The 24,316-nt window shown below is 42.8% G+C and overlaps 1 protein-coding gene across 3 annotated transcripts in view; it reads right to left on the bottom strand.

The window, feature by feature from the left end:
- The window catches only part of LOC106589860 (syntaxin-binding protein 4), a 137,050-nt gene that overhangs the window by 101,296 nt on the left and 11,438 nt on the right, over positions 1-24,316 (bottom strand). For all 3 annotated transcript variants that reach the window (XR_006762559.1, XR_006762558.1, XM_014180263.2), the window contains exons 6-11: positions 19,936-20,027; positions 14,771-14,930; positions 9,388-9,520; positions 8,845-8,951; positions 8,189-8,492; positions 3,449-3,521 (exon numbers count right to left, since the gene is read on the bottom strand). Coding sequence is in view for 1 of the 3 variants with exons in the window: in XM_014180263.2 (XP_014035738.1) it covers positions 3,449-3,521; positions 8,189-8,492; positions 8,845-8,951; positions 9,388-9,520; positions 14,771-14,930; positions 19,936-20,027 (869 nt within the window). In the remaining 2 variants the exon portion in view is untranslated. The remainder of the gene's footprint in view (positions 1-3,448; positions 3,522-8,188; positions 8,493-8,844; positions 8,952-9,387; positions 9,521-14,770; positions 14,931-19,935; positions 20,028-24,316) is intronic.

Raw genomic sequence — 24,316 nt, 5'->3', positions numbered from 1 at the left:
TAAACAGGTAAATGCAGTAAACAGGTAATGCAGTAAACGTGTAGAGGTAAATTCAGTAAACAGGTAAATGCAGTAAACGTGTAGAGGTAAATGCAGTAAATGTGTAGAGGTAAATGCAGTAAATGTGTAGAGGTAAATGCAGTAAATGTGTAGAGGTAAATGCAGTAAATGTGTAGAGGTAAATGCAGTAAACGTGTAGAGGTAAATGTAGTAAACAGGTAAATGCAGTAAACATGTAGAGGTAAATGCAGTAAATGTGTAGAGGTAAATGTAGTAAACAGGTAAATGCAGTAAACGTGTAGAGGTAAATGCAGTAAACGTGTAGAGGTAAATGCAGTAAACAGGTAAGTGCAGTAAATGTGTAGAGGTAAATGCAGTAAACAGGTAAATGCAGTAAACGTGTAGAGGTAAATGCAGTAAACAGGTAAATGTCGTAAATGTGTAGAGGTAAATGCAGTAAACAGGTAAATGCAGTAAACGTGTAGAGGTAAATGCAGTAAACAGGTAAATGCAGTAAAAGTGTAGAGGTAAATGCAGTAAACAGGTAAATGCAGTAAATGTGTAGAGGTAAATGCAGTAAACGTGTAGAGGTAAATGCAGTAAACAGGTAAATGCAGTAAACGTGTAGAGGTAAATGCAATAAACGTGTAGAGGTAAATGCAGTAAACGTGTAGAGGTAAATGCAGTAAACAGGTAAATGCAGTAAACGTGTAGAGGTAAATGCAGTAAACAGGTAAATGCAGTAAACGTGTAGAGGTAAATGCAGTAAACAGGTAAATGCAGTAAACGTGTAGAGGTAAATGCAGTAAACAGGTAAATGCAGTAAACGTGTAGAGGTAAATGCAGTAAACAGGTAAATACAGTAAACGTGTAGAGGTAAATGCAGTAAATGTGTAGAGGTAAATGCAGTAAATGTGTAGAGGTAAATGCAGTAAACGTGTGGAGGTAAATGCAGTAAACGTGTAGAGGTAAATGCAGTAAACAGGTAAATGCAGTAAACGTGTAGAGGTAAATGCAGTAAACAGGTAAATACAGTAAACGTGTAGAGGTAAATGCAGTAAATGTGTAGAGGTAAATGCAGTAAACGTGTAGAGGTAAATGCAGTAAACAGGTAAATACAGTAAACGTGTAGAGGTAAATGCAGTAAACAGGTAAATACAGTAAACGTGTAGAGGTAAATGCAGTAAACAGATAAATGCAGTAAAAGTGTAGAGGTAAATGCAGTAAACAGGTAAATGCAGTAAACGTGTAGAGGTAAATGCAGTAAACGTGTAGAGGTAAATGCAGTAAACGTGTAGAGGTAAATGCAGTAAACAGGTAAATGCAGTAAACGTGTAGAGGTAAATGCAGTAAACAGGTAAATGCAGTAAACGTGTAGAGGTAAATGCAGTAAACAGGTAAATGCAGTAAACGTGTAGAGGTAAATGCAGTAAACAGGTAAATGCAGTAAACGTGTAGAGGTAAATGCAGTAAACAGGTAAATACAGTAAACGTGTAGAGGTAAATGCAGTAAATGTGTAGAGGTAAATGCAGTAAATGTGTAGAGGTAAATGCAGTAAACGTGTGGAGGTAAATGCAGTAAACGTGTAGAGGTAAATGCAGTAAACAGGTAAATGCAGTAAACGTGTAGAGGTAAATGCAGTAAACAGGTAAATACAGTAAACGTGTAGAGGTAAATGCAGTAAATGTGTAGAGGTAAATGCAGTAAATGTGTAGAGGTAAATGCAGTAAACGTGTGCACAGGAGTCATATCTGATTATACTGCTGCACCACCTGAACATTAACATGTTGGGCAACACAGAACATCCAGCATCCAGACAACACCACTTATCATCATTCCAAAGCCGCTCTGAAGAACATTATTCTGACAAGGGATTCCATCCGGAAGATGACAACATGTTATTGGGACGGAGGCAGACAGAATGTCTTGTTTTTGACACCATCAGATCCAAGAATCTCCCACCTGCCTAATTTCCTCCTTCCAGGCTGCATGCCACACCACATCACTACAGCCCCCTCTATACTAATCTGAGCTCAGGTTCCCAAATGGCTCCATATTCCCTATATAGTGCATTACTTTTGACCAGGGCCCTTATGGCCTACTATAGACCAGGGTTTCCCAAACTCGGTCCAGGAGCCCCCCCGGGTGCACGTTTTTGTCCTAGCACTACACAGCTGATTCAAATATTCAAAACTTGATGATGAGTTGGTTAGTTGAATCAGCTGAGTAGTGCTAGGACAAAAACCAAAACGTGCACCCAGGAGGGGCCCCAGGACCGAGTTTGGGAAGCGCTGCTATAGGCGACAGCATATTGTAATGTAGAGCAGAGTAGAATAATAATTTCCCAGAGGGAACTTTGGTACCACACATACCCTTACAGAATTGCTTTCAACTGATTAGAATAGTATAGAACAGAGTAGAGCAGTGTAAAAATGTGTCAAACCATACAACCCAGCTTAGAACGACAACAGAACAAATACACACAAAAGCACAGAACAGTTGAGAACACTGAACCCTGGAACCCACACAGAGACACACATGGATCGATGAGTAAGGTGCATGACAAGACGTCATGCTAGAACTGGTTTCAAAAGTAGGTTTCAAATATATGTCACATCATTACTGGGGATGGTTGTTGGCCTGACTCACTCGTTTGCCTCAAATCAAATCAAATTGTATTAGTCACATGTGCCGAATACAACAGGTACAGTGAAATGCCTACTTACAAGCCCCTAACCAACAATGCAGTTTCAAAAAATACGGATAAGAATAAGAGATAAAAGTAACAAGTAATTAAAGAGCAGCAGTAAAAAAAGAACAATATATACAGGGGGGTGCCAGTACAGAGTCAATGTGCGGGGGCACCGGTTAGTTGAGGTAATATGTACATGTAGGTACAGTTTGCCTGTACTCACAGACTGAGTTTTTGACATGGCTCTTCCCTCTGGAGAGAGATAAGGGCTAAAAAGGCACACTCTCATTTAACTAGTATCACTTCTTTACGACCTGCTGTGATCTGTTTCCACGTAGATTCCACCTACAGGTATGCGTCCCAAAATGGCACCTTATTCCATGTATATAGCACACTACTTTAAACCAGAGGCCAATGGGCCCTGATCAAAAGAAGTGCACTACATAGGAATTAAGGTGTCATTTGTGATGCATTCTAATTGTAGGTGTATCCGAGGGCAGGACTGGAACATGTCCTAAAGCAATTGGACACGATGTTCAGAAATGTACATCAACAACAACTCACTACACCACTTTCTGGTCTGGCTGTTTTCAGAAATGTCAGTGTAGTTATATTAGCCCAGAGGCCAAGGTGAAGGGAAGGGAAGAAGAATGAGAGAGAGGCTGAGATAGAGAGAGAAAAAAAATGAAAGGGGGAAAGAGAGGAAAAACCGAGACAGAGATACAGAGAGATAGAGAAATAGACAGGTTTCTCACCAGGCTTGGCGTCTGTGGTGCTGGGACTCTGAGGAGGGGAGGAGACGCACGTCTGTTCTGTCCTCATTCGCACCTGCAGGACACAACCACATTACCACCACATTACCACACCACCACATTACCACCACATTACTACCACACCACCACCACATTACCACCACATTACCACACCACCACATTACCACCACATTACTACCACACCACCACATTACCGCCACATTACCACCACATTACTACCACACCACCACCACATTACCACCACATTACTACCACACCACCACATTACCACCACATTACTACCACACCACCACATTACCACCACATTACCACACCACCACATTACCACCACATTACCACACCACCACATTACCACCACATTACCACACCACCACATTACTACCACACAACCACATTACCACCACATTACCACCACATTACTACCACACCACCACCACATTACCACCACATTACTACCACACCACCACATTACCACCACATTACTACCACACCACCACATTACCACCACATTACCACACCACCACATTACCACCACATTACCACCACACCACCACCACATTACCACCACATTACCACCACATTACCACACCACCACATTACCACACAACCACATTACCACCACATTACCACACCACCACATTACTACCACACCACCACATTACCACCACATTACCACCACATTACCACCACCACATTACCACCACATTACTACCACACCACCACATTACCACCACACCACCACCACATTACCACCACATTACCACCACACCACCACATTACCACCACACCACACAACCAATGTTCCCTCTAATTTTTTTAGGCTCTGGGAAAATTTCAGGTCTGATGAGCGCAAACTTGAACGATGTGAAAATTCGGTGCAATTTCCATCGCATGTTTACTGTGAACACTGAGGCTGTACCCGCTTTAAGTTGCAGGGCTTGACATTAACCTGTTTATCCACTTGTCCTTTAGACAAGGAGGTGACTGAAAATGTTGTTGACTTGTTTGAGACAAGAAACCACTTTACAAAATAAAATACATTATTATTCCCATACCATTACTACAGAGAATCAGACTAATTATGCTACACTCTGCCTATAGGTTACTTAGCTTGCTCTAGCCCAGTTATAGATCATTTGTAGTCAGCAATAGGGGAGTGATTGCTTCCTACATTTCAAGACCCCTTTATAAGTGAGTGAGGTAAATAGATTTTTTTTGTCTTAAAGGGGCAGTGTTGTGTTTTGAGACAGAAAAAAAAGGTCTTTATCTGACTCACTTTTTAAAGTGGTCTAGAAATGTAGGAAGCAATCACTCCCCTATTGCTGACTACAAATTATCTATAACTGGGCTAATTACGCACTAACTTTCAAAGAATATGAACAAAATGCACACGTGCCTACATACAGCTCTCGCTTTGATCTCAAAACAAGTGCATCTACTCACGATCGCTCATACTGTAAACACAGTCCAGTTCAAAGTAAATGGCACAGATTCATGTATGGCAATGGTCTATTTGTATTTACAATAGGCCTACTGCAGCTCTGATTGTTTATGCCACACCAGTCTGTGTAGAGTACGGGCTGAGTAATGCGTGTCAATGCAATAGAATCCTACTCCGATGCGTTCTGCCTACAACAAAATCTCTTGCATAGTTAGTTTTGTTTCGGTATGTTGCATTGAAAGTGGTTAATATTGCGTTGATTCGATCACAATTGCCACAGTAAAGGGAAGCAGTGATAGTGTTAACAGGGAACATTTTAGAACAGTGGTCACCAACCTTTTCTGAGTCAAGATCACTTAGAGTCAACATGACTTAAAACTCAGCAAAAAAAGAAATGTCCTCTCACTGGGTTTATTTTCAGCGAACTTAACATGTGTAAATATTTGTATGAACATAACATAAACTGAACAAGTTCCACAGACATGGGACTAACAGAAATTGAATAATGTGTCCCTGAACAAAGGGGTGGGGGGTCAAAATCAAAAGTAACAGTCAGTATCTGTTATGGCCACCAGCTGCATTAAGTACGGCAGTGCATCTCCTCCTCATGGACTGCCCCAGATTTGCCAGTTCTTGCTGTGAGATGTTACTCCACTCTTCCACCAAGGCACCTGCAAGTTCCCGGACATTTCTGGGGGAATGGCCCTAGCCCTCACCCTCCAATCCAACAGGTCTCAGACGTGCTCAATGGGATTGAGATTCGTGCTTTTCGCTGGCCATGGCAGAACACTGACATTCCCGTCTTACAGGAAATCACGCACAGAACGAGCAGTGGCATTGTCATGCTGGTGGGTCATGTTAGGATGAGCCTGCAGGAAGGGTACCACATGAGGGAGGAGGATGTCTTCCATGTAATGCACAGTGTTGAGATTGCCTGCAATGACAACAAGCTCAGTCTGATGATGCTGTGACACACCGCCCCAGACCATGACGGACCCTCCACCTCCAAATCAATCCCGCTCCAGAGTACAGGCCTCGGTGTAACGCTCATTCCTTTGTCAATAAACGCAAATCCGAATCCATCACCTCTGGTGAGACAAAACCGCAACTCGTCAGTGAAGAGCACTTTTTGCCAGTCCTGTCTGGTCCAGGGACGGTGGGTTTGTGCCCATATGCAACGTTGTTGCCGGTGATGTCTGGTGAGGACCTGCCTTACAACAGGCCTACAAGCCCTCAGTCCAGCCTTTCTCAGTCCATTGCGGACAGTCTGAGCACTAATGGAGGGATTGTGCGTTCCTGGTGTAACTCAGGCAGTTGTTGTTGCCATCCTGTACTTGTCCCGCAGTTGTGATGTTCGGATGTACCAATCCTGTGCAGGTGTTGTTACACGTGGTCTGCCACTGCGAGGACGATCAGCTGTCCGTCCTGTCTCCCTGTAGTGCTGTCTTAGGCGTCTCACAGTACGGACATTGCAATTTATTGCCCTGGCCACATCTGCAGTCCTCATGCCTCCTTGCAGCATGCCTAAGGCACGTTCACGCAGATGAGCAGGGACTCTGGGCATCTTTCTTTTGGTATTTTTCATAGTCAGAAGAAAGGCCTCTTTAGTGTCCTAAGTTTTCATAACTGTGACCTTAATTGCCTACCGTCTGTAAGCTGTTAGTGTCTTAACGACCGTTCCACAGGTGCATGTTCATTCATTGTTTATGGTTCATTGAACAAGCATGGGAAACAGTGTATAAACCCTTTACAATGAAGATCTGTGAAGTTATTTGGATTTTTACGAATTATCTTTGAAAGACGGGGTCCTGAAAAAGATATGTTTCTTTTTTTGCTGAGTTTACAACATTAACCAATTAAAAACATTACTGTAGCAATGAGGTTTGTGCTGTAAGCTATAGGCCCAACACATTATCACCGCATATTGGTTTTGCTTGAATTAACCTGCCAATGCATTGTGGTTCGGGGCCATTTTTTTACAATTATATTTCTACATTTAAGGTAGTCAATATGATCACACTGGTAATAGAACCGTTGTTGTATTGTGAGGCATAGCTGAGTGAGCATACATTTAAATAATTGTATTTATTTATTTTACTGGGCTGATGGTGCCTGCATCTGATGGTCAGTCTCAGTGGAGGGAGAGAGCAGCAGACTGAGGGTCTGCCTCTTAACACCCCTCAGCTCTCCCTTTCCTCCACTGACACTGACCAAAAAGGGACACTGTCTTCCAGCTGATGGGGAAACTCGAGTCGCACCGCATTATTTCTGCCTCATGCACAAATTCATGTTACTCCTATGAACAGAAAGTGAAATATTCCTTGATATTAAAAAAGACCCAAGCTGCTAATAATAATAATAAGCCTATAGATACTTTCCTACTCATTCATTACTGCTGCAGTGCTTGTAGCGCTGAGTGGAAATAGGAAGACGTGCATTTCATGGCTTATAAAAGTGTTGAATACAAAGTGTTGACAGTGCTGTGTAAGAACTTAAACATGAACTCACCTCATAAAAACAGCAGCTCTTTGCTGTATTTGCTGACAGTGTCTCTCTAGTCATAGTTTTAAACATGTTGAAATCTGTAGCTTTCTTTTATGTCTGCTACGTTACTGCAGACAGGGATCTGAGCCATCCGATTGGCCAGCGGTAGGCCTATAGTGCACTTTTTTGTACAACAAAATGTGTACCTTTAGACAAATTAAATAGTTCAAAATGGCAACAGTTGGCCTACCCCGCGCACGGCAGCTGAATCAGGTGCACCTACTGCCAACAGCCTGAGACAAATAAAAATAGGAACACAAGGCTTTATCATTGGTTTGTTTTTACTAAAATGTTTGGAGATCAACTAGGAAAGCCTTGGAGATCAACTAGGAAAGCCTTGGAGATCAACTAGGAAAGCCTTGGAGATCAACTATGAAAGCCTTGGAGATCAACTAGGAAAGCCTTGGAGATCAACTATGAAAGCCTTGGAGATCAACTATGAAAGCCTTGGAGATCAACTATGAAAGCCTTGGAGATCAACTAGGAAAGCCTTGGAGATCGACAAGTCAATCGTGATCGACCGGTTGGTGACCACTGCTCTATAAAGTTGAGTGAAGTTCAATCTCCTACTTCTCGCTGTGGCGTACGCATGCAGCTTAGAGGGAACGTTACACACACCACATCCCACCACCACACCAACTATTAATACCATAAGGAGGAATAACCATATTCACAGAAAACCCTGTGGGGGTGTGTAAGTGCGTGTGTGCATTTGTCCCTGCGTTAAAGTCCCAAACCTGGCTGAGGTTGACAGAAGGCAGGGTCTCACTGGCGGGGTTGAGGGTGGAGGTGATCTTGGGCACCACCAGGGGAGCTCCAGGGAGGGCTGCAGGGAGCGTGGTTCTCCTGTGCTGGAGCAGTGACCGAGGGGGAGGCAGGGCCCCCAGCACAGCCAGGGTCCCTCTCCTGGTGGGGGGCACTGAGGAGGCTCCACTGTCTGCGCCCTGTGGGATGAAAGGACTCTGGGGGCCACTGCTGGAGGAAGCAGAACTGGTGGAAGACCTGTGTCTCATAAACGCTATCTCCACCGTAGGGTCTGGTCTGGAGAAGGACAGACAAAATTGAGAATGGATTGGACTATTTTGAATCTCGTTAATAGACTGCGTCCCAAATGGCACCCTATTCCCTATATAGTGCACTATTTTTGACAAGGGCCCATAGGGATCAAGTCAAAGGTAGTGCACTATTGAATAGGCTGCCATTTGAACGCAGTCTACGTTATAGTTCACACGATTCCTTCAGAGATTGTTCTGGACACATTACAGTAGAGATGGATGTGTTTACTCTTCTACTTCTGTCTGTTTATACAGGAACCTTGAAAACAAGATGGTGGACCTCAGGAGGTTTATCCTGTCAATAAATATTCAAGTGAAGTCATAAAGGTGCGCCCCACCTGAGTTTGGTGCGTGTCAGGATACTTCTAGCCTCCTCATAGGTCACTCCGATTAACGACTCCTTATTAATCGACACCAGCTGGTCTCCTGGCTGTAGTCTACCGTCCTGTCATATAAAACACAAACTAGATCAAGGGTCAAGGGTCATGGTTTCATTGTAATATGATAACAATATGGTCGATATCAGTTAAATACAGGTCAAGAATATCTTTAGGTCATTAATTACAGGTAGAGAATATCTTTAGGTCATTAGGCTTTAGTTATTGTATTAGTTAAATACAGGTAGAGAAAACAGTGCCTTGCAAAAGTATTCATCCCCCTTGGTGTTTTTCCTATTTTGTTGCATGTAATGGACATACACAAAAAAGTCAAAATTTGTGAAAAAATTACTTGTTTAAAAAAATTCTAAAAAATAAAAAACATTAGGCTATAGTTATTTTATGCCTTAACTAACATCTCACACTTTATTATTTATTCACACAAAACCCCTGTGTAACCCCTGATTCCCCCAGTATCAGAAGGTAAACATAGTGACCAGTCACCCTCTGGCAGTCTCCTCCAGGCACTATTTCCTGAATCAACACCATTGGTCCCTCGGCTCGGTTAGCTCCTCCCTTGATGATGAGTCCCAGGCCTGTTCCCTTTGAGATGCATATCAACTGAATGATGCTGTCACTAGGGAGAGAGAGAGACATAATGAGGTGGAAACTGAGCTGCACTTCCTAACCTCCTGCCAAATTTAAGAGCATATTAGAGACACCTATTTCCCTCAGATTAAACAAACCCAATTTTGATAAACTCCCATATCTACTGGGTGAAATACCGGTGTGCCATCACAGCAGCAAGATGTGTGACCTGTTGCCACAAGAAAAGGGCAACCAGTGAAGAACAAACACCAATGTAAATACAACCCATATTTATGTTTATTTATTTTACCTTTTGTACTTTAACTGTTTGCACACAATATGACATTTGAAATGTCTATTATTTTGGAACTTCTGTGAGTGTTAATTTGTAAATTTTTATTGTTTATTTCACTTTTGTTTATTATCTACTTCACTTGCTTTGGCAATGTTCACATATGTTTCTCATGCCAATAAAGCCCTTAAATTGAAATTGAGACAGAGAGAGAGAGAGAGAGAGAGAGAGAGAGAGAGAAAAAAAATCAGAAAGACACTGTAGGGAGGTGGCAGAAATGAGAGACAATAGTTCAGACTAACACACTGACTGTAGTCATGACTAAATAAAATAACAGAAATAGGACAGCACTCCGGTAAATAAACTTAAATGGACATTTATTGCCGCACGAACGTTTGGGGTATAAGCCCTTCTTCAGCGTTCAAGGCAATGACAATAAATGTCACAACAACCTCACAGGTGGGCATAATTCAAAAATTCCCAGTCAGTATTGGCCCAATCAAGAGATCCCAGCAGAGAGGGCTGTGGGGGAAACATGACAATCTAATAAAGATACATAGACAATCAATACAATTACATTGTGATGTCATTACCAAAGTGTTTGGCGTATTGATAACACTACAAACAACAACAGTAAGAACATTCCTCATTAAGGCCTGCTGGGGCAAGAGTTCCCAACCGTCTATACATTATGTCTCTCTGCGGAGAAGTCATTCATCCCCATCTCCTCCCCTACGTGGCGCCTTCACCAATTCAATGCCTATACAACGCAAGGCACTTAGTTCATGACTATGGCTTTTGAAATGTCTGGCAACAGGTGATTTTTCATTGTGGTTGCCAGTGGAGCTCTTATGCTCACATATCCTCGTCTTAAGTTCACGTTTGGTCTGACCCACATAATAAAGGTTACAGGAACACAAAGATATACAACACATTTTTTGTGTTACATGTTATTCCACCTGGAACCTTTATCATCTCACCTGAATGGGGATGGATAAGAGAGTTCCCTCTGATCATAGCAGGGATATTGCCTTCAGGAATGATAGTCATGAAAAACAATGCTTTTTTGTTAGGCAAATCTGACCTTACTAAACAATCCCATAAATTTGAGGGTCTCATAGGAAAACTCTCTTATCCACCTCGGGGTGATTCAAATGCTTTACCAAACCTGGGGTCACGGTGTAATATGTGATTAGTACAAAGTGGCCACCTGTTGCCTTGATGACAGCTTTGCACACTCTTGGCATTCTCTCAAACAGCTTCACCTGGAATGCTTTTCCAACAGTCTTGAAGGAGTTCCCACATATGCTGAGCACTTGTTGGCTGCTTTTCCTTCACTCTGTGGTCCAACTCATCCCAAACCATCTCAATTGGGTTGAGGTTGGGTGATTGTGGAGGCCAGGTCATCTGATGCAGCACTCCATCGCTCTCCTTCTTGATCACATAGCCATTTCACAGCCTGGAGGTGTGTTGGGTCATTGTCCTGTTGAAAAGCAAATTATATTCCGACTAAGCACAAACCAAATGGGATGACGTAACACTGCAGAATGCTGTGGTAGCCATGCTGGTTAAGTGTGCCTTGAATTATAAATAAATTACTGACAGTGTCACCAGCAAAGCACCCCCACATCATCAAACCTCCTCCTCCATGCTTCATGGTGGGAACCACACATGCGGAGATCATCCACTGTACGTCTCACAAAGACATGGCGGTTGGAACCAAAAATCTCAAATTTGGACTCGTCAGAACAAAGGACAGATTTCCACCCGTAAAATATCCATTGCTAGTGTTTCTTGGCCCAAGCAAGTCTCTTCTTCTTATTGGTGTCCTTTTGTAGTGTTTTTTTTTTTGCAGAAATTTGACCATGAAGGCAATCTGAGGTGCAGTTAACTGTACTGAACGTATCCTCTGCAGCAGAGGAAACTCTGGGTATTCCTTTCCTGTGGTGGTCCTCATGAGAGCCAGTTTCATCATAGTGCATGATGGTTTTTGCGACTACACTTGAAGTATTGACTGACCTTCATGTCTTAAAGTAATGATGGACTGTCATTTCTCTTTGCTTATTTGAGCTGTTCTTGCCATAATATGGACTTGGTCTTCTACCAAATAGGGTTATCTTCTGTATACCACCCCTACTTTGTCACAACACAACTGATTGGCTCAAATGCGTTAAGGAAAGAAATTCCACAAATGTACTTTTAACAAGGCACACCTGTTAATACCTCATGAAGCTGGTTGAGAGAATACCAACAGTGTGCAAAGCTGTCATCAAGGCAAAGGGTGGCTACTTTTAAGAATCTAAAATATATTTACTACATGATTCCATATGTGTTATTTCATAGTTCTGATGTAGAAAATAGTAAAAATATAGAAAAACCCTAGAATGAGTAGGTGTGTCAAAACTTTTGATAAATTAGAGTCACAAATGCGCCTAATGCGAAAGGAGTTGGCTATATGGTGAACTATTTTTTAATAATGGTGTATGATAACTGCTGAAATTAAGAAAAGTATTTATATCTGTTTCTTTACTATAAACCTCAGTGTGCAAGCCAGTGTGATCTTAATGACAGGTAACGACATAATGACAGGTAATGACATCATAATGACATAATGTATTTGTATTGTGCGTCTACATATAGTATCTTTATTTGATTGTGATGTCTCCCCCCCAGCTCCCTCTGCTGGGATCTCTTGATTGGGACAGTACTGACTGGGAATTTAGAATTATTTAGAGGCCTGATCACCGACAACAATGAGACAGCCTATAGGGAGGAGATCAGAGACCTGGCCGGGTGGTGGCAGAATAACAACATATCCCTCAACGTAACCAAGACTAAGGAGATGATTGTGGACTACAGGAAAAGGAGGACCGAGCACCCCCCCCCCAATCTCATTGACGGGGCTGTAGTGGAGCAGGTTGAAAGTATTAAGTTCCTTGGTGTCCACATCACCATCAAACTAGAATGGTCCAAACACACCAAGACAGTCGTGAAGAGGTCAGCACAAAACCTATTCCCCCTCAGGAGACTGAAAAGATTTGGCATTGGTCCTCAGATCCTCAAAAAGTTCTACAGCATCCTGACTGGTTGCATCACTTCCTGGTACGGCAACTGCTCGGCCTCCGACCCAGTACATCACTGGGGCTAAGCTGCCTGCCATCCAGGATCTCTATACCAGGCGTGTCAGAGGAAGGCCCTAAAAGTTGTCGAAGACTCCAGCCACCCGAGTCATAGACTGTTCTCTCCGCAAACGCATGGCTAGCGGTACTGGAGCGCCAAGTCTAGGACCAAAAGGCTTCTCAACAGCTTTTACCCCCAGAAAGTAGCAGCAGAGGGGTTGGTGGGTGGGGGGAGGCAGGACACAATGCAAATAGTGCGGGTAGCCATTTGATTACCTGTTCAGGAGACTCCTGAACAGGTAATCAAATGGCTACCCGCACTATTTGCATTGTGTCCTGCCACCCCCCACCCACCAACCCCTCTGCTGCTACTTTCTGTTTATCATATATACATAGTAACTTTAACAATACCTACATGTACAGTTGAAGTCGGAAGTTTACATACACCTTAGCCAAATACATTTAAACTCAGTTTTTCACAATTCCTGACATTTAATCCTAGTAAAAATTCCCTGTCTTAGGTCAGTTAGGATCACCACTTTATTTTAAGAATGTGAAATGTCAGAATAATAGCATAAGAATTATTCATTTCAGCTTTTGTTTCTTTCATCATATTCCCAGTGGGTCAGAAGTTTACATGCACTCAATTAGTATTTGGTAGCATTGCCTTTAAATTGTTTAACTTGGGTCAAACGTTTTGGGTAGCCTTCCTCAAGCTTCCCACAATAAGTTGGGTGAATTTTGGCCCATTCCTCCTGACAGAGCTGGTGTAACTGAGTCAGGTTTGTAGGCCTCCTTGCTCGCACATGCTTTTTCAGTTCTGCCCACAAATTTTCTATAGGATTGAGGTCAGGGCTTTGTGATGGCCACTCCAACACCTTGACTTTGTTGTCTTTAAGCCATTTTGCCACAACTTTGTAAGTATGCTTGGGGTCATTGTCCATTTGGAAGACCAATTTGCGACCAAGCTTTAACTTCCTGACTGATGTCTTGAGGTGTTGCTTCAATACATCCACATAATTTTCCAGCCTCATGATGCCATCTATTTTGTGAAGTGCACCAGCCCCTCCTGCAGAAAAGCACCCCCAGAACATGATGCTGCCACCCCCGTGCTTCACGGTTGGGATAGTGTTCTTCGGCTTGCAAGCCTCCCCCTTTTTCCTCCAAACATAACGATGGTCAATATGGCCAAATAGTTATATTTTTGTTTCATCAGACCAGAGGACATTTCTCCAAAAAGTACGATCTTTGTCCCCATGTGCAGTTACAAACCGTAGTCTGTCTTTTTTATGGCGGTTTTGGAGCAGTGGCTTCTTCCTTGCTGAGCAGCCTTTCAGTTTATGTCGATATAGTACTCGTTTTACCCTGGATATAGATACTTTTGTACCCGTTTCCTCCAGCATCTTCACAAGGTCCTTTGCTGTTGTTCTGGGATTGATTTGCACTTTTCGCACCAAAGTACGTTCATCTCTAGGAGACAGAACGCGTCTCCTTCCTGAGCGGTATGACGGCTGCGTGGTCCCATGGTGTTTATACTTGCGTACTATTGTTTGTACAGATGAACGTGGTACCTTTAGGCATTTGGAATGGATGAACCAGACTTGTGGAGGTCTACAATTTTTTTTTTTTTTTAGGTCTTGGTTGATTTATTTTGATTTTCCCATGATGTCAAGCAAAGAGGCACTGAGTATGAAGGTACATATACATATATACACACACACACACACACACACACACACACACACACACACACACACACACACACACACACACACACACACACACACACACACACACACACACACACACACACACACACACACACACACACACACACACATATAGACTGTCCTTCAAATGTCTGGTTCAATTTCAGAATGTCACTTACTTGAAGACGGGCTGTGTAGGGGCTGTGTTCGGGTTAGACGTATAGGGGGGCCCAGTGGTATAGGGAGGTCCTGTGACCCCCTCTTTAGGACTGAAGAGCTGGCTGGTGGGACTGGTAGATCTGGAGGAGGAAGAGGAGGAGGCCGTGTCTGTCTTGCCTCCTGGAGAGAAAGAGAGAATTATTATTCTAAAATCAACACCCCAATTAGAATTTGGACCAAAATATTTGACAGCGTAATCCCACCAATAGCTATTTACGGAAGTGAGGTTTGGGGGCCTCTCTTCAAACTGGACATCCAATTGAAGCCCTACATGCAGAATTATGTTGTAAAATTATCCAATGCAAAAAATACCTACATTTAAATGCAATTAATATTCATTTGCATATATTCCCATTAATTCCCGTTAATTCCCATTAATTCCCACGGAAAGTTTCCACCTCTGAATATTCCCCAAAATGTGCAACCCTAATTGTGGCTACAGCTAAATTCAATTCTCCATTTTAAAAGCCCTTCAAACCCAAGAGCTGAGTCCAGAAAGGAGCCATCTCAGTCAGCTGCTGTTAGACCTAACCAACCAAGCTGACAGCAGCACTGCTTCAAAATAAATCATTCAAATAAAATGGTGACCCAATCAAAGGACTCTTATTTACAACATTGAAAAAAAACTAAACTAAATCCCAAAGCCGACTAAATTGCTATCTGGCCCTAAACAGAGAATATGATTTGGCTGATTATCTATTCTCTGTCAGAGATACGAAGCAGAGACAGATCCTTACCAAGTACAGGCTGAGTGACCACCGATTGGCAATAGAAACCGGCAGACATAAAGACATGGCTACCCAAAGAGGAGCGTGTAGGTGGTCACTGCACGACAGGCGAGGCAGAGACAGAGATGCACTTTCTCCTTTACTGTCAGAAATATTACTCATCAACAGATGAACTGTTTGCAGAAATTACTACATTTATTCCAAGTTTTATCTGATTAAACCCAGAGGAAAAACCAAAAAAGACTTATGGGTGAAGGAGCAATGGCTCCTTTTGTAGACAAATATGTATTTGCCTTCCATAGCCTGACACTGAACAATAATAAGCAGTAACTTACTTATTATTAGTATTATTGTTATTACTATTAATATTAGTATTATTGATTATTATTCCAAGTAATAGTGGTACGGGTAGTAGGGTGATGGTAACAGTAGTAGTTTAATGATGGTGGTGATGGTGGTAGTAGAAGTAATGATGATGGTAGTTGCTGTACTGATGTAATGTTGAGGATGACAGTTATAACTTAATTATAGTTTTAGTAGGTATCAATATTAGAGGTAGAAATGCTTCTAGTGCTAATGGTAGTAGTAGGGATCGTTGTAGTTTTAGTGTTAATGACGCCGGAGAGGGTGGCTGACTGTTTACGGGCTGTGCTATTTAAAAAAATATACTGCTCAAAAAAATAAAGGGAACACTTAAACAACACATCATAGATCTCAATGAAATAAATAATCTTATTAAATACTTTTTTCTTTACATCGTTGAATGTGCTGACAACAAAATCACACAAAAATAATCAATGGAAATCCAATTTATAAACCCATGGAGGTCTGGATTTGGAGTCACACTCAAAATTAAAGTGGAAAACCACACTACAGGCTGATCCAACTTTGATGTAATGTCCTTAAAACAAGTCAAAATGAGGCTCAGTAGTATGTGTGGCCTCCACGTGCCTGTATGACCTCCCTACAACGCCTGGGCATGCTCCTGATGAGGTGGCGGATGGTCTCCTGAGGGATCTCCTCCCAGACCTGGACTAAAGCATCCGTCAACTCCTGGACAGTCTGTGGTGCAACGTGGCGTTGGTGGATGGAGCGAGACATGATGTCCCAGATGTGCTCAATTGGATTCAGGTCTGGGGAACGGAGCGGGCCAGTCCATAGCATCAATGCCTTCCTCTTGCAGGAACTTCTGACACACTCCAGCCACATGAGGTCTAGCATTGTCTTGCATTAAGAGGAACCCAGGGCCAACCGCACCAGCATATGGTCTCACAAGGGGTCTGAGGATCTCATCTCGGTAGCTAATGGCAGTCAGGCTACCTCTGGCGAACACATGGAGGGCTGTGCGGCCCCCCAAAGAAATGCCATGACTGACCCACCGACAAACCGGTCATGCTGGAGGATGTTGCAGGCAGCAGAACGTTCTCCACGGCGTCTCCAGACTCTGTCACGTCTGTCACGTGCTCAGTGTGAACCTGCTTTCATCTGTGAAGAGCACAGGGTGCTAGTGGCAAATTTGCCAATCTTGGTGTCCTCTGGCAAATGCCAAACGTCCTGCACGGTGTTGGGCTGTAAGCACAACCCCCACCTGTGGACGTTGGGCCCTCATACCACCCTCATGGAGTCTGTTTCTGACCGTTTGAACAGACACATGCACATTTGTGGCCTGCTGGAGGTCATTTTGCAGGGCTCTGGCAGTGCTCCTCCTTGCACAAAGGCGGAGGTAGCGGTCCTGCTGCTGGGTTGTTGCCCTCCTACGGCCTCCTCCACGTCTCCTGATGTACTGGCCTGTCTCCTGGTAGCGCCTTCATGCTCTGGACACTACGCTGACAGACACAGCAAACCTTCTTGCCACTGCTCGCATTGATGTGCCATCCTGGATGAGCTGCACTGCCTGAGCCACTTGTGTGGGTTGTAGACTCCGTCTCATGCTACCACTAGAGTGAAAGCACCGCCAGCATTCAAAAGTGACCAAAACATCAGCCAGGAAGCATAGGAACTGAGAAGTGGTCTGTGGTCCCCACCTGCAGAACCACTCCTTTATTGGGGGTGTCTTGCTAATTGCCTATAATTTCCACCTGTTGTCTATTCCATTTGCACAACAGCATGTGAAATATATTGCCAATCAGTGTTGCTTCCTAAGTGGACAGTTTGATTTCACAGAAGTGTGAATGACTTGGAGTTACATTGTGTTGTGTGTTCCCTTTATTTTTTGAGCAGTGTATATTTCTTGCATTGTTTGTAACTTGTTTTGTACATAATGTTGCTGCTACTGTCTCTTATGACTGAAAAGAACTTCTGGACATCAGAACAGCGATTACTCACCTCGAACTGGACAAAAAAAAATCTTTAATGAGTCCGACGCGAAGGATATACTGCTTCTCAGAGACCAGGCCCAAATCTCTGTCATTCACGTGAAGAAAATATGGAAATACAGGGGGTGGAGGTCTGGGTGCCTTGTGTGAGAATTCGTCAGAGAGTGGGTCACCCGCCTCAACCATCCGTTCTATTGGCCAATGTGCAATCACTGGATGCTCTCCGTTCAAGACTATCCTACCAACGAGACATAAAAAACTTGAATATCTTATGTTTCACCGAGTCGTGGCTGAACGACGACGCGTGTAATATACAGTTGGCTGGGTTTTCCGTGCATCGGCAGGACAGAACAGCTACGTCTGGTAAGACAAGGGGTGGGGGTATGTATCTATTTGTCAATGACAGCTGGTGCATGATATATTTTAAACAGGACAACAAGACCTTTAAACAGGTCAACACTCATAAGGCCGCGGGGCCAGACGGATTACCAGGATGTGTACTCAGAACTAGTGTCTTCACTGACATTTTCAACCTCTCCCTTATTGAGTCTGTAATACCTACATGTTTCAAGCAGACCACCATAGTCCCTGTGCCCAAGAAAGCGAAGGTAACCTGCCTAAAAGACTACAGCCCCGTGGCACTCACGTCGGTAGCCATGAAGTGCATTGAAAGGCTGGTCATGGCTCACATTAACACCATCATCCCGGAAACCCTAGACCCACTCCAATTTGCATACTGCCCCAACAGATCCACAGATGACGCAATCTCAATTGCACTCCACACTGCCCTTTCCCACCCGGACAAAAGGAACACCTATGTGAGAATGCTGTTCATTGACTACAGCTCAGCGTTCAACAGTGCCCACAAAGCTCATCACTAAGATAAGGACTCTGGGAGTAAACACCTCCCTCTGCAACTGGGTCCTGGACTTCCTGACGGAACGCCCCCAGCTGGTAAGGGTAGGCAACAACATCTGCAAGGATGATCCTCAATACGGGGGCCCCTCAGTGGTGCATGCTTAGTTCCCTCCTTTACTCCCTGTTCACCCATGACTGCGTGGCCAAGCACGACTCCAACACCATCATTAAGTTTGCTGACGACAACAGTGGTAGGCCTGATCACCGACAACTATGAGACAGCCTATAAGGAGGAGGTCATAGACCTGGCAGTGTGGTGCCAGGACAACAATGTGAGCAAGACAAAGGAGCTGATCGTGGACTACAGGAAAAGGAGGGCCAAACGCCCCATCGACGGGGCTGTAGTGGAGTGAGTCGAGAGTTTCGAGTTCCTTCCTCTATTATTATTTACTAGCAATTTATATTATTATTATACATTATTTTATTACAATGTATATTGTATACATTGTTGCTTTGGCAATATTGACACAATGTTTTTCACGCCAATAAAGCAGCTTGAATTTGAATGTGAGAAAGGGAATATGGATGCGAATTAGGAGGGGTGTGAAAGGGATTATAGATGCGAATTAGGAGGGGTGTAAAATGGATTATGGATGCGAATTAGGAGGGGTGTGAAAGGGATTATAGATGCGAATTAGGAGGGGTGTAAAATGGATTATGGATGCGAATTAGAAGGGGTGTAAAAGGGATTATGGATGCGAATTAGGAGGGGTGTGAAAGGGATTATAGATGCGAATTAGGAGGGGTGTAAAATGGATTATGGATGCGAATTAGAAGGGGTGTAAAAGGGATTATGGATGCGAATTAGGAGGGGTGTAAAAGGGATTATGGATGCGAATTAGGAAGGGTGTAAAAGGGATTATGGATGCGAATTAGGAGCGGTGTAAAAGGGATTATGGATGTGATTTAGGAGGGCTGTGATAGGGAATATGGATGAGAATTAGGATGGGTGTGAAAGGGAAATTAGGAAGATAATGGTTAATAGACTATAGTGTTAGCTACATGCAGTTGAGGAGGGGAAGGGGGGATAACCAGGTCCTAGGTCAAGTGGGTAAGTTCCAAATTGTACCCTATTCCCTATATAGGGCCCTGGTCAAAAGTAGTGCACTAAATAGGGAATAGGATGCAATTTGGGATGCAATGGTCCTAGGTACAGAAACTCACCTGTAGAGAGCTGTGTAGGGGAGACCCTCCCTGAGCTTCCTTTAAAACTGCTGTGGGAGCCATACTTATTCATCAACTCAATGAACTCCCGCCTGGAGGACAGACAGACAGACAGACAGACAGACAGACAGACAGACAGACAGACAGACAGACAGACAGACAGACAGACAGACAGACAGACAGACAGACAGACAGACAGACAGACAGACAGACAGACAGACAGACAACACAGTCAACTTCCTCAGAGAAACAGTACAGTAGAGCTCTGTCTCCCTCCCATGGTCACACACACACATTGATTTCAAGTGACATCTGAAAGGAGCAGACCCATTAAAAGTGGCTTCTTTGTTAGTAGTTGAGATTAGGATTATTTGAGCTAGATCAGGATGCTAATCCGGTTTAATCTCGAGGTAAAGAGTCTACTGTGTTATGTGTTCAGGTAAAGAGTCCTAAGTATGTCTTAGAAAGAAGGATTGACCTCTTGGCCCCAACTGTCTGGTCTGGGAATCAGTCTGCCATTTATAGGGTTATGGTTATACTGTACAGTGGGCTCCAAAGGTATTGGGACAATTATGTTTTTTGTGATTTTGGTTCTCTTCTCCAGCACTTTGGATTCGTAATAACATAATATAATATAATAATATAATAATATAACATGCAGACTGTCAGATTTAATTTGAGGGTATTTTCATCCATGTCGGATGAAGCGTTTAGAATTGTCAGCACTTTTTGTACATAGTCCCCCCCATTGTAGAGGAGCAAAAGTATTGGGACAAATTCCATTGTATGTTAAAGTAGTAAAAAGTTAGATATTTGGTCCCATATTCATAACACGCAATGACTACATCAAGCTTGTGACTCTACAAATTGGTTTGATGCCTTTGCTGTTTGTTTTGGTTGCGTTCCAGATTATTTTGTGACCAATAGAAATTACTGGTAAATAATGTAGTGTGTAATTTTGGAGTCATTTTTATTGGGAATAAGAATAGAATATGTTTCTATACACTTCTACATGAATGTGGATGCTACCATGTTTACGGATAATCCTAAAAAAAATTGTGAATAATGATGAGGGAGAAAGTTAGACGCACAAATATCATATCCCCCGAAAATGCTAACCTCCCCTGTTATTGTAATGGTGAGAGGTTAGCATGTCTTGAGGGTATGATATAAAATGCTAACCTCCCCTGTTATTGTAATGGGGAGAGGTTAGCATGTCTTGGGGGTATGATATAAAAGGCTAACCTCCCCTGTTATTGTAATGGTGAGAGGTTAGCATGTCTTGGGGGTATGATATAAAATGCTAACCTCCCCTGTTATTGTAATGGTGAGAGGTTAGCATGTCTTGGGGGTATGATATAAAAGGCTAACCTCCCCTGTTATTGTAATGGTGAGAGGTTAGCATGTCTTGGTGGTATGATATAAAATGCTAACCTCCCCTGTTATTGTAATGGTGAGAGGTTAGCATGTCTTGGGGGTATGATATAAAATGCTAACCTCCCCTGTTATTGTAATGGTGAGAGGTTAGCATGTCTTGAGGGCCTGACATTTGTGCGTTTATAACTTTCTCACTCATCATTATTCACGATTCATTCAGGATTATCCGTAAACATGGTAGCATCCACATTAAGGTAGAAGTGTATAAAAACATATTCTATTCTTATTCCCAATAAAAATGACTCCAAAATTACACACTACATTATTTACCAGTAATTTCTATTGGGCACAAAATAATCTGAAACACAACCAGAACAAACAGCAGATGAAAGACAGACGGACGGATGGACGGACAGACAGTCTTCTTAATATGTCAGCCTGTATTCGTCTGGCTGTCTATCCTTTGGGCCGTTGTGTGTGACGTGGCTGACAAACCGTGAAAAGCACAGGGGCCAGCAGAGTGCCAGGTCACTTTATGTCAGGCCCGGTGTACAAGACGGGGTGAGACCTGACAGGAGAGAGAGAGTACACAGGACAGACGCCTTTCCTCAGCAGTTAGGAGGACTAGAGTCCCAGAGGATTTTTGGGCAGTGTTTAAATGTACCCAGTGTCTAAATGTACCCAGTGTCTAAATGTACCCAGTGTTTAAATGTACCCAGTGTTTAAATGTACCCAGTGTTTAAATGTACCCAGTGTCTAAATGTACCCAGTGTCTAAATGTACCCAGTGTTTAAATGTACCCAGTGTCTAAATGTACCCAGTGTTTAAATGTACCCAGTGTTTAAATGTACCCAGTGTCTAAATGTACCCAGTGTCTAAATGTACCCAGTGTCTAAATGTACCCAGTGTTCAAATGTACCCAGTGTCTAAATGTACCCAGTGTCTAAATGTACCCAGTGTCTAAATGTACCCAGTGTCTAAATGTACCCAGTGTCTAAATGTACCCAGTGTCTAAATGTTGTCTAAATGTACCCAGTGTTTAAATGTACCCAGTGTCTAAATGTTGTCTAAATGTACCCAGTGTCTAAATGTACCCAGTGTCTAAATGTACCCAGTGTCTAAATGTACCCAGTGTCTAAATGTACCCAGTGTTTAAATGTACCCAGTGTTTAAATGTACCCAGTGTTTAAATGTACCCAGTGTCTAAATGTACCCAGTGTCTAAATGTACCCAGTGTTCAAATGTACCCAGTGTTCAAATGAAGCCATCCCTGATTGGCAGATGAGTGTATACCCTGATTAGAAGTACCTGCTGCTCATTGGTTGCTCCCTTGTGTTCCCTACAAATGCTGTTTAATGAAAAAGATGTCTACCTACACACTGAAGAAGGCCTCAAGCTGAAACGTCTCTCTCTATTTCAGAGCACCTCTGCCTTCAGATCAAGTCTTGATTTAGTATTTATTAGGATCCCCATTAGGATTAACATAATTAAAACAATAACATAACACATCAATACATCACATTAGACATTATTACTCAAATATTAAACATTTACAATATAAAATGTACAATATTACAGTGTGTGTGTGTGTGTGTGTGTGTGTGTGTGTGTGTGTGTGTGTGTGTGTGTGTGTGTGTGTGTGTGTGTGTGTGTGTGTGTGTGTGTGTGTGTGTGTGTCTTCATAGTCATGTATTGTGTCTCTTCATGGCATGTATTGTGGGGTATGTATTGGTGTCTGATCTGTGTGCTCGTTATTTGAACAGACAGCTTGGTGCTGTCAACATGTCAATACCTCTCACAAAGACCAGTAGTGATGCAGTCAATCTCTTCTCTTTTTTGAGCCAGGAGAGATTGACATGAATATCATTGACGTTAGCTCTCTGTACATTAAAGGGCCAGCCTTGCTGCTCTGTTCAGGGCCACTGTAGTTTGTCCTTCTTTGTGGCACTTGACCATATAACTGGGCAGTAATCCAGGTGTGATAAAACTAGGGCCTGTAGGACTTGTTTAGTTGATTGTTATGTCAAGAAAGTAGAGCAGCGTTTTATCACGGACAGACTTCGCCCAATCTTGTGCCAGGTCAGACTCCAACCGGTGCTCCTGGCACCAACTACTATACCCCGTTCAAAGGCACTTAAATCTTTTGTCTTGCCCATTCACCCTCTGAATGGCACACATACAATCCATGTCTGAATGGTCTCAAGGCTTAAAAATCCTTCTTTAACTTGTCTCCTCTCCTTCATCTACACTGATTAAAGGGAATTTAACAGGTGACATCAATAATGGATCATGGCTTTCATGTGGATTCACCTGGTCAGTCTGTCATAGAAAGAGCAGATGTTCCTAATGTTTTGTACACTCAGTGTATACTTTGAAGTACGCTGGAAAATGTGTTGAATGTAATCGATTTTTTTTTAAAACACCCTCCACACACAGGGGTTAACTGGGGTTGTGTTACTTCATGTTTCTACCATGACAGACGGCTTCCTGTGCTGACTGAGGTCAGAAGGAAACACCCTCACAGCTATGAATGAGTGTGCTTTCTCTGTCCTCTAATAAGCAGTTTTCTGAATCTGCACATTTGATACAGCCAAGCCTCAAACACTGTTACACAACACTCAACCTATCTTCCCTAAAGCTTCCCCAAGGCTCTCTGTTTCTGTCACCCTATTCCCTATATAGTGCACTACTTTCGACCAGGGCTCCGATTAGCAATAGAATATTCCTAATAAATGATATACATGATATATAATACATTATTATTATATTACAGTATTAGAATAGTGTCCATTTCTGAGCAAACACAAACCAAAGTCCTTAATGTTCTTACTGTAGTGACCAGATTGTTTTATTTATCAAAATCAAATCAAGGGGTTTGTTACCACTCAGCTCCTAACAGTGTCTACCCTTGTTCGGTGACAACAATGTAGTGCTCTGACGTAGGCTACACACAAACGTACGTAGCCCTAGTCTAATAGTGATGGGGGAATAAATCGATACAGTT

This window comes from Salmo salar, chromosome ssa28 (assembly GCF_905237065.1).
Source record: "Salmo salar chromosome ssa28, Ssal_v3.1, whole genome shotgun sequence".
NCBI lineage: Eukaryota > Metazoa > Chordata > Actinopteri > Salmoniformes > Salmonidae > Salmo > Salmo salar.
This window is presented reverse-complemented; position numbering and strand designations above follow the sequence as displayed.